This window comes from Siphateles boraxobius, unplaced genomic scaffold, assembly GCF_051911475.1.
Source record: "Siphateles boraxobius isolate OS27281-9 unplaced genomic scaffold, OSU_SipBor_1 6, whole genome shotgun sequence".
NCBI lineage: Eukaryota > Metazoa > Chordata > Actinopteri > Cypriniformes > Leuciscidae > Siphateles > Siphateles boraxobius.
This window is the reverse complement of record NW_027509186.1, coordinates 34,093,179-34,104,251: the sequence shown is the minus strand read 5'-3', so window position 1 is coordinate 34,104,251 and position 11,073 is coordinate 34,093,179. Positions and strand designations below refer to the sequence as shown.

Below are 11,073 nucleotides of genomic sequence, written 5' to 3'. Positions count from 1 at the left end.
CTTTAGCTAATGTATCACAGATTCGTCAAATCTGCTGTAAAATTGAATAGCACCAAAAAGCAAACAAAGACACAGATAAATACAATTATAAAACATGCTGTAAAATAGCATTAGCATTGCCTTTGGTGAGATGCAGTCCTCAGAGACCCTAAAACTGCATTAATAATGCACTGCTGTAGATGCTGAGCTAATAAATAAGTAATTAAATAGATTTGTCTTGTGAATTGCTGCTCGTGTGACTCCCTGCATAGCGGACCGGTGGAGTTACAGCGCCATCTAGGGGAATAGATATGGTTTCGTGTGAACGTCTAGGTTACTACACAGGAATAAGCGCTAAGGGCATTATGATTTTAAATAAATGAATACATTCAAATACATACAACATCGATTAAATGTAACCGTATGAGCCTCATTTTAACCCTAGAGATTTGTATAATGTATATTGCTTCATAATGTACATGACATGATGTACCATGATTGTTTGCTTTTTTTGTTGTTGATTTTTTTATGATCAATTTTCCATGACCATTCCAGTATTTTATGATTACTGGATAAGGATTTGAAAGAAATCAACCATAGGTGGAAAAATTATATTCACTATAGAGAAAAAAGTGGTTTTTCAAGAAACCAAGCACAGTTGGAAAAATTATATTCACTATAGCAAAAAAAAACGTCTGCAGACTTTTAACATTTAGGCTACACTTAATCTTACAAGTAAATGTGCTGTCTTAAAAAGCATTCCCAGCAAGCTAGTTTAAACTTGGATAATCCCCTAAAGTAAAATTATGGCTATTTCGAAGCCTAGCCTACAACACAGCTGCACTGACCTTTAAAAAAAGGCTTTAAAATATTGTTATTATAGGTAGGCTATTACAAGGCCCATTCACAACAAGAACAATAACGGGTGTGAATTGGTCTTTAGGTGTGCTGGGAGATTTAACTTGTAATTAATTTTAAATTGTAATTCTTGCTAAACATGTTTCTATCAAGTATGAGCTTCGGTTACCTTCTGAAATGCTTAATTTTGTTTGGTCAGTCGCGATATTAATTCTGTATTATTAAAATCTTTGTAAACAATCCTGAAATCGTGATTTATATGTGGCTATGGCGCTACTGACGTAATATGTAGCCTAATTCATGTAACATAGCACGCCAGGAAGGCTTTTTTTCTTGCTAAATATTTTTTGAACCGATTCTTTTATATGATTCGTGAAAATGATTCGGACACTTCATTACTTATCTACTGCGCATGTCAAATTTCAACCAATGGGATGCTACGTACGTATTATGTTACTCGTGACGTTGTTTCGAGTTCAGGAAGCGCATGGAGAGCAGTGAATGTCAAAACAGAGACAGACGAGACTAAATAATGGAGCTGTTGTAGAAGTGCATGAGTTTTATCACCATACATTAACAAAAACATCATATCCCATTTACTGGACGTGAACTGCACTATCATCAATTATTATTAGCGGAAGAAGCAGAGAACATCAAGCTGTGTTGAATCTCTCGCTCATTTGACATGCTGTCGCTCACATTACAGCGGATTCCTACTTTCACCACATCATTATTCTGCAGATGTAGCTCAAAATTCCTTCAACGACACTGCAGTCGCATGTTGTCTGAGAAAACGAGAGTATCCGATGCGCTCGCAAGCAAAGAGACAGGATCCCATGTTAGAATACAGGTGAGAAGAACAGTACCCGAAATTATGTTTCTTCAACTTGGGTTCATTTGAATTTAAGATAACACTTTATTTGTTATGCCCTTTATGTGAAGATCACAATAAAACTATATTTGAAACATTTTTACCATCCTCGCATTTATTTTCGCTATTTTGACCTTTACGTATTGATTTTATTGTATTAGACCCAGACTTTAATTTTTATTATTACAATATTATTAATTATTTCATATGCATGCACATACAGAGTAAATCCATTTCGATATTTATTGTGTGAATGGCTGTTTCTTTACTACCATAAATTTGGTCCTGATAAAGTTTTTTTTAAATTATAATTTAAAAGTTGGTGTACTTGTTTACCAAAGAGACCAAAGCATCAACGAAGAGCAGAGTTTAAATATTATTGTGAACATAATATATTTTTTTACATTACCAATCAAACTGTACAATTATGCAAAAATGTAAAATATTATTTGTGTGTATATTTAGGATTCAATTTACTCCAAAATTTTATAATGCAATTTACCCCACAACAAATTATATCTACAGAAAAATAATTAATTGGAGATGTGGTAGAAAGTTGATGGCATATGGATAAACCAGGGTAATTAATTCCACTTAACTAAAATTAAAACCTTTACATGTAAATAAAAGAAACGTATTGCACCTAATTAACAATGCAGCATTTTTTAATATAATCTATTTGATGTTCTAAAATAACAAAAACTGAAATTTAAAAAATGCTATAGACATAATTTTAAAACTAATAAAAATGAAGAAAAATTAAAACACACAATTTTACTAAAACTTTAACTAAAATGAAAACTAATTAGAAATGTTAATTTTAACACTGCTACACTGTTGGAGATTGTTACTGGACAAATGTAAGTAGCGAGAGACTAAAAAAAAGTACACAGCAGAAAGTGCTCAGAGTTGAATAAACGTGATCATTTTTTTGTATGTGAACATGTATGCTGTTCCTGCAGGGCTGGGTTCGATCCGTCAGGCCACAGAAAGACAACCTCTTCTTACACGTGAACGATGGAAGTTCATTGCAACCTCTACAGGTTGTTGCCAGCTCACACCTGAATACCAGGTGCTATTCTGTTCATGTGCAATTGTGTACTTAACACTCTTGAATGAATATGAATTACTATTTCAAATGTCATTAAAGTCTTGATATATACAGCGACTTCAAAGGTTATTTGGACACTTAAGCCACACAAACGTGTTTGAATGTCATTGCATTAAAATAACAATCCAAGTGACATTTATTTTAATTGCATTTAAGCACAAGCATACTTTTCAAATAAAATTTCACAAATTCGTGATTTAAATTATTAAACCATAATTACAGCTCAGATTTAAAGGTAACTTTTGACCCTCTAGCGGATAAAAACTACATGCATTTTGCAGAAGAACATTGTTTTGGTTGTGCTTTGGCTTTGCGTGATGAATATGAAAAGTTCAAATACTTTTTTGGGCCACTAGATGTGTATTCTTGATATATCCTCCCTTCTTTCGAAGAGATCTCACATTTGGCTGTGCTGTTGACATCACTGGAACCTTAGAGAAGAGCCCAAATAAGAAACAGAATGTGGAGTTAAAAGCTCAGCGCATTGAAGTGGTTGGAGAATGCAATCCTGTGGTGAGTCTTTACATTTAAATTGAATCAGTCAGATAAAACTGATGAAAAGTGTTTTATATAGAGTCATGAATAGGTCCCACTTGCTATAGTGGTGACTGTGTATGTCTGTTCTAGGACTTTCCTTTCAAGATTAAGGAGCGTCATTCCCTGGAGTACACCAGGCAGTTTCCTCACCTCAGATGCCGAACGAATGCCTTCAGCTCCCTGCTAAGGATACGTAGTGAGGCTACAACTGCTATCCAGTCGTTCTTCAGGGTATGAAAGTCACTTTAAACACACTAGCGTTCAAAAGTTTGGGGTCAGTAAGATTTTTAAAAATGTTTTTGAAAGATGTCTCAAAGAAGCATTTGATTATTGCAAATATTATTACTATTTAAAATAACTGGTTTCTATTTTAGTATATTTTAAAATGTAATTTATTCATGTGATATTAGAGCTGAATTTTCAGCTTCATTACTCCAGTCTTCATTGTCATATGATCCTTCAGAAATCATTCTACTCTAACAAATGTATTGCTCATTGATAGTTAAAAGTGCAGTAATTGATTTCGGAGAAACGCTGTTGAAAGTGGATTGGACTGAGCAACAAGACACACTTGTAGCCAATCAGCAGAAGGGGGTGTGTCCACTCATGATGGGAGAGAAGAGACAGAGCAATCAGTAGAAGGGGGCGTGTCCACTCATGATGGGGGAGGAGAGAGTGAGCCAATCAGCAGAGGGGGGCATGTCCACTCATGATGGGGGAGGAGAGAGTGAGCCAATTAGCAGAAGGGGGTGTGTCCACTCATGATGGGGGAGGAGAGAGTGAGCCAATGGCAGAAGGGGGCGTGTCCACTCACGATGGGGATGAGTGTGAGCCAATCAGCAGAAGGGGGCGTTTCCACTCATGATGGGGAGGAGAGAGAGTGAGCAATCAGCAGAAGGGGGCGTGCCCACTCATGATGGGGGATGAGAGAGAGTGAGCCAATCAGCAGAAGGGGGCGTGCCCACTCATGATGGGGGAGGAGAGAGAGTGAGCCAATCAGCAAAAGGGGGCATGTTCACTCATGATGGGGAGGAGAGAGAGAGAGCCAATCAGCATAAGGGGGTGTCCATTCATGATGGGGGAGGAGAGAGAGTTAGCCAATCAGCAGAAGGGGATGTTTGTATGGAGCTGCTGACGACTAACAACCAACTCTTGCTTGTACTCTTGTGTGCTGTATGTTAATTTTTGTGCTTCCTTGTCGTTTGTATGTTATCTTCAGCTATGATAAAGAGACATCCACTCTTGCATTGTGTGTTTGGCGGAGCAATGAAAGGAGGGGTGTGTTTGATTGGGTTGATTTCAAATATCAACAGTGTTTCTCAGAAATCGCTTACTGCACCTTTAATGTTAGATAATGCATTAACTAAAGTTTTCTAATGGGACCTTATTTTCATACAGAATTAATTCTCATTCTTTAATGTATTCTATAAACATTTAAATCCTGTATAATGTATTTGTTGCAAATGAGTGAAAATATAATTCTCACGCAGCTTGTATGTGAACACCTGTCTTGAAGATTCATTGTGTTAATTGTTGTAACAGGAGAACGGTTTTGTGCAGATACACACACCAGTAATCACCTCAAATGACTGTGAAGGAGCTGGCGAACTCTTCCAAGTTGAGGTGCATCTCAGATTCAGATCATTTATATATTTTAGTATGAATTGCTTAGTTAAATGGGTGAACTGTGAGATGTAGCAACAACCAAAATGATATTGTTTCAAAACATGGTACATGAATACTTTTAATTCCTCTTTGAATCCACAGTAAATGATCATTCTTTGTGTTCTCTAAAGCCTGCAGGTGACAAAAAAGACTCAGACGACCACAACCCACATTTCTTCTCAGTGCCAGCTTACCTAACAGTCTCAGGACAGCTACACCTGGAGGTGATGGCAGGGTAAAGCCAAAAACACTTTAAACACTCGCACACACTATGTATCAATATTCAAAAGTTGATCTTAGTTTTATTTAATTATTATTAGGGATGTCAGTTGATTAGGAAGTTTAATTGTTGTATAGCATATCAATATTTGCTGAGAAAAAACCCTAATGAAAATAATTGAAAAACATTACTTTATTGCGCCATTGAATAGTCATTGCAAAATGTATTTATTATAAATCACATCTGTAGCTTTATGAGAACCTTTAGCTAAAGGTGAACGATGAATTATTTTGTGATTGCTGGTTGTCTGTTGCAGGGCTTTTTCAGCAGTGTACACATTCGGTCCTACATTCAGAGCAGAGAACTCTCAAAGCAGGAGACACTTGGCAGAGTTTTACATGGTAGAGGCTGAGATTGCCTTCACTGAGTCACTAGACGACCTGATGAAGGTAGAAAACACACTAATCCTCACTCATTGAATTACATGCACTTTAAAGCAAATGATTATGTTTTAAATGGATTTGATACTGTGTACAGCAGTCAAGTTTTTTTTGTGCCTCCGATCCAATCTGAGTCATTGGATATTGAGAATCTGCCGATAATGAGTCCTGATCTGATAATTGTATTTTTCTAGTGCTTGGTGCATATTAAAGTTTTTTAAATCAATCTAACGTATACAGGGATGTGCAGAGAGTTTCAGAGATGTGCAGGTGCTCAAATGTTAGAAAGGGGCATCTACTGTATCACTACGGATATATATTTAACAGTTACTCTAGTAATTATATTTATAGGACTAAAGACATTGGTAGATTTAAACATCTGTTGCAATGGTAGACATTGTAAACAGACTGTGCGGTCACAATTATTAATATGGGACTACTGATATAAACTTCTTGTATTTTATATGTACAATAAGCAAAATAATTGCAACAAAAAGAAAAAAAAGTGGTGACAAGGTTAGGAAGCATGAAGGTTTGCGGTGTCATAATGCCGGTCTGTCAGTCAAGTCCGAAGCCAGACGCAACCCATAGCAATGCGTTACGGCAATGACGCCTCACACAGTCACACGGCAGATAAAACTATGCATTTTATTTTACAAACTATAAATATTTTTTGCTAGTACTCATCTGTATTTAAATGTCAGAAATATAAAATAAACATTAAGGTTGAGATTTTCACTGTTGTGTTATAAGAGCGCTGAGAGCTTCCATCTCCGGCACAGCTCCAGCCAAAGAGCGAACGCAGATTCGAATTTAGTCAGATGATCACATGATGCACTGAACGTTCTAATCACACCGGTGTGATCGTACGGTTCAAAGGATTACTTATCAAATGTAAAAATAGAATTTTTTGTCTTTTGGAAGCTGCATTCTTTTTTTTTTAAGCCTGTTTCTTATTTTCCAGGTAATGGAGAATTTATTCAAGGCGACCACAGAGCATGTGCTGTCCCATTGCGCAGAGGATGTTGAGTTATTCCACAAATATATGGCACCAGGACACAGGGTAGAACAAACAATACTATTGTTTCTTATGCAAGGAGCTGTAATAAGACCATTGAGAGTTTCTCCACCATAATGGCTTTAATAAACTGTTTCAACTCTTTTGAACATCCTCAGGACCAAGTGGATCTCATGTTGAAAAGAAAATTTGATGTGTATGTATTATATTTCTGTTCATTCGGCTTTTCCCGATTTTTAAAATAGGCCTTGAGCTTGGGATTAGGCTGAATACAAGCTCTTACAAGCATGGATTCTCCTGAAAAGAATGAATGAATTATTTGTAATTTTTTAATTGTGTATACATTTTTACTGCTCTCTTTTAAATCGACTTGTATTTGCTTTCTACAGCATTTCTTACACTGAGGCGATAGACATTCTGAAGAGTAGTACACAGAACTTTACATTCAGTACCGAGGCAAGTAATTTACATATGTTTGTGTTTATAATAGTTACTATACATAAAGATGCACTATATATGAAACGTATTAAGTAAAATAATGTGCATTATCATTCAAAAGTTTGGGGTCCATAAGAAATGAATACTCTTATTCAGCAAGGATGCATTTAATTGATTAAAAGTTACAGTATAATGTTGCAAATGATTTCTATTTCAAATAAATGCTGTGTCACGGTTTCAACAAGAAATATGAAGCAGCACAACTGCTATATTTGAATGATTTCTGAAGGATCATGTGACACTGAAAACTAAAAGCTTTGCCATCTTTAAAAAAATATATATATAAAAGTTAATTTAAATTTTAATAATATTTCACAATATTACTGTTTTTACTTTATTTATGATCAAATTGGTGAGCACAAGAGGCTTAATAAATATTACAAAATCTTACCAACCCAAACTTTTCAGTGGTAGTGTATAATTCACTGTTTTATATATAGATTGAATATAAAATTGTTTTAAGACTATCTATTCTGTCTTTGTCTTTGGCATATGCGTTACATTAGTGGGGCTGTGATCTTCATACAGAACATGAGAAGTTCCTTGTGAAACATTGTGGAAACGTCCCAGTGTTTGTTATTAACTATCCCTATGAGCTAAAGCCTTTCTATGCCCGAGACAACCAGGACCAGCCCAAGCACACTGTAAGAATGAGATCTTTGCTACATGTTACCCTGCCACGAGTTTCACTCAAAGATTTTTCATAGACCAGCTAATATGTGTAAAAATGTTAAATATGATTATATTTTATGTGTTTTGAAGCCTATAGAGTAAATGCTAAATATCAAACGGGGTAAAGATGTTATGAGTTGTAGCTATTTTTTAATTCAGCATGTCCATAAGGCCTATTTCTTCTTTCTTTTCCTCACCTCCATGCGCTCACTGCTCATTCCATCATTCCTGATGATTGTTTTGGACAGGCAGCTGCCGTAGACCTCTTGGTGCCTGGAGTCGGGGAGCTTTGCGGTGGATCCCTGAGAGAAGAGAGAATAGAAGTTCTGAGCCAACGACTAGCACAGTAAGAATTAGAATAACAATTCCTCTTCGCATATATAAGTTGATAAAAGTAATAAAATATAACATATGCTGAAAATGTTAAGGACATTGATATACTATAGTTCAAAAGTTTGGGGTTGGTAAGATTTATTAATGTTTTTGAAAGAACTCTTTTCTGCTCACCAAGGCTGCATTTATTGGATCAAAAATACAATAAAAAATGTAATATTTTATATACACAAGGCATGCGATAAGACGCATGCCTTTGGTGTGAGAGACCCGGGTTCGAATCCACTGTGAGACACCAATATGTCCCTGAGCAAGACACTTAACCCCTAAATGCTCCAGAGGCATGCGACCTCTGAAATATAGCAATTGTAAGTCGCTTTTGATAAAAGCGTCAGCTAAATGAATAAATGTAAATGTAATATTGTGAAATATAACCATTTAAAATAACTGTAAAATAACTCAGCATCATTACTCCAGTCTTCATGGTCACATGATCCTTCAGAAATCATTCTAATATGCGAATTTAATGCTCAAGAAACGTTTATTATTATCCCATTTAGATGGTAATTGTTGTGGACGTAAGGTGGTGGAGCTGTCAAGAACAAAAATAAAGGGAACAAAATCATATAAACATTTGAAATATGCTTGGTTCATACAGTCATGAAAAACCTGGGAAAGTCATGTGTATCCAGAATGTGTATCCATCGACAGAAACATACATGAGCAGAACTCGTTCTGTCTGTTTTACGCATTATTTTCAACAAACCCTATTATAGATGCGTTGTTTGATTTAAAGGTGCAATATGTAATATTTCTGAGGATCTATTGACAGGAATGCAATATGAAATCCATAACTATGTTTTCAGTGGTGTATAAAGACCTTGCATAATGAACCGTTATGTTTTTATTAACTTAGAATGAGACATTTATATCTCCATAACTGCAGACACCCCCTTCTATGGAGGTCGACATATTGTGTCGTCATGTTTCTACCGTAGCTGACAGCGAACAAACAGCGCTACAGAGCGTGTTTCGTCACTACCTTGAAAAATAAGTTTTCAGTGGTGTATAAAGACCTTACTTAATGAAGCGTTATATTTGTATTACCTTAGAATGAGCAGTTTCTATCTACATACACCACGGATCCCTTACATTGAAATGCGCCGACATGTTTCTACCGTAGCCCTAAACGGACAAACACGTTTCGTTACTATGTTGCTCTTCGTGCAAGGAAGCAAGCTTAGTTTAGAGAATAAAACACTGACACAATGATGAACAGTAACAATAATGTTCGCAATAACATATAGTTTTACTGAATAATTAAGTAAACATAATTTCTTAATTTATCCTTGTAAAGAAACCTCATTGCTGAACTGGCTACTCTCTGCTGTCTCAGACGATGACATATATTCCTGTCGGCCACCGTAACTTTTGTTGGTTGCAATTCGTAACCTCACTAAAAATCCGCTAAAAATCACACACTGCACCTTTAAGATGAACCGCGGCGGTGCAAGTGCGTGCCCTAGAATTCACTCCTCCACCGAAATGCATGAATTTTATCACTGAGCTGCAATGCAAATTTATCTGTTGTCCCCATGAAAAACAATTACTATCTGAATAATGTTGAAAACCTTCTGCTGGGAAATGTCATTAATTGGCCTCACTGTTTATCTTTATGTTAAAAATTGTCTTTTTTTAAGAGATTTTATTTGAATTTATTACACAAATACCCAAAATAGAAAGTGATGCTTTTCAGATGATGCACACTTTCACAGATATATTACTAGATTCTATTCACACTCATCCCTGCATATTTTCCCTTTCATCACAGGGCTGGATTGAAGGACACATATGAATGGTAGGTTCAGAAGATCAGTTTTTACATCTCCCCCCTATTTTTATTCCATACTGAGGGTATGTTTACACGACAACAATGTACTAAAAACTGAAAAAGTTTTCACTTTTTTTTTTCTTCATGTAGCTACAGACCACAACATTTTCAAAACAACCCGTTCACACGGATCTGCAAAAACAAATAAAAAAACGCTGTATTCTGCTGCCAGGCCAGTAGTTGGCGATGTTGGCACTTTGTAAATAAACATTACGCGGCTATAGACTGAGCATTTTTTTGAACATTAAGACTGAAAATTTATGTTAGATGATAATGGTGTAGTTTTCTAAATTTTACACTTTAAAGCACGCTTTCAAAAGTTTGGGTTTTCAGGCCCCCAAAACACTGTTGTTGTGTAAATGGGCGGTCAAAACATAAAGTTTTCGGTTTTGGTTGAAAACGTTGTCGTGTGAACGCCCTCTGTGAGAGCATCTTTGTGATTGAAAGGTATCTACAGCTGAGAGAGTTTGGCTCTGTCCCACATGGTGGTTTCGGGATGGGCTTTGAGAGGTACCTGCTGTGCATTCTGGGACTCCAGAATATCAAAGATGCGATTCCATTTGCAAGGTTCTCACACTCCTGCCTGCTTTGAAATTAAAGAAAAAAAAATATTGACTGTGCTTTGTCTTTTTTTCTTCTTCCTTTTTTTTGCTTCACTTCGGTTAAATTAAAGTTTTTCACTTTTCATGTTTCAATTTATTGTGCTTTCTATACAGAGTTGCCAATATTGACAGTAACAAATTTTCCCTGATCAGTGCGAAAGAAATGACGCATAAAAAACAAATACATACACAAACAAACATAAATATATAAATAAAATAATTATAAAGTGCTGCCCTGACCAGATTTGCCTGACTGAAACAACACCACTCAAATCATGAGTCCTTTCTCCATCAAGAGGGGAGGCTCAATACTGACAAATGCAAAAATCAGTCATGTGATACAGGCAGGCAATTTGCATCCTCCTTTAATAGGTAAGT

At 36.0% G+C, this 11,073-nt stretch overlaps 1 protein-coding gene across 3 annotated transcripts; it reads left to right on the top strand.

Moving 5' to 3' along the window:
* The first annotated feature begins 1,289 nt into the window (after positions 1-1,289).
* Positions 1,290-10,708, top strand: nars2 (asparaginyl-tRNA synthetase 2, mitochondrial). Of its 3 annotated transcripts, none has more exons than XM_077208990.1 (14): positions 1,290-1,687; positions 2,671-2,751; positions 3,212-3,332; positions 3,447-3,587; positions 4,899-4,979; positions 5,153-5,256; positions 5,558-5,690; positions 6,646-6,744; positions 6,858-6,895; positions 7,089-7,155; positions 7,704-7,841; positions 8,118-8,215; positions 10,034-10,060; positions 10,541-10,708. In XM_077208990.1, exons 2-14 carry the CDS (start codon positions 2,726-2,728, stop codon positions 10,683-10,685), a joined length of 1,218 nt encoding a protein of 405 aa, XP_077065105.1. In that variant the 5' UTR covers positions 1,290-1,687; positions 2,671-2,725; the 3' UTR covers positions 10,686-10,708. The 3 variants fall into 3 exon arrangements, 2 of the variants coding, with proteins under 2 accessions (XP_077065105.1, XP_077065104.1); XM_077208989.1 differs by having other exon boundaries at positions 2,671-2,780; XR_013195995.1 differs by lacking the exon at positions 10,541-10,708 and having other exon boundaries at positions 2,671-2,780; positions 8,122-8,215.
* Positions 10,709-11,073: the final 365 nt, after the last annotated feature.

Bases quoted from the DNA above. Each gene is read 5' to 3' on its own strand.
- nars2 (XM_077208989.1), top strand. From the start codon at position 1,523: ATGCTGTCGCTCACATTACAGCGGATTCCTACTTTCACCACATCATTA. The intron at 2,781-3,211 runs GTGCTATTCTGT...CTTCTTTCGAAG, and splicing joins AGCTCACACCTGAATACCAG to AGATCTCACATTTGGCTGTG. The intron at 10,061-10,540 runs GTAGGTTCAGAA...TGTGATTGAAAG, and splicing joins TTGAAGGACACATATGAATG to GTATCTACAGCTGAGAGAGT.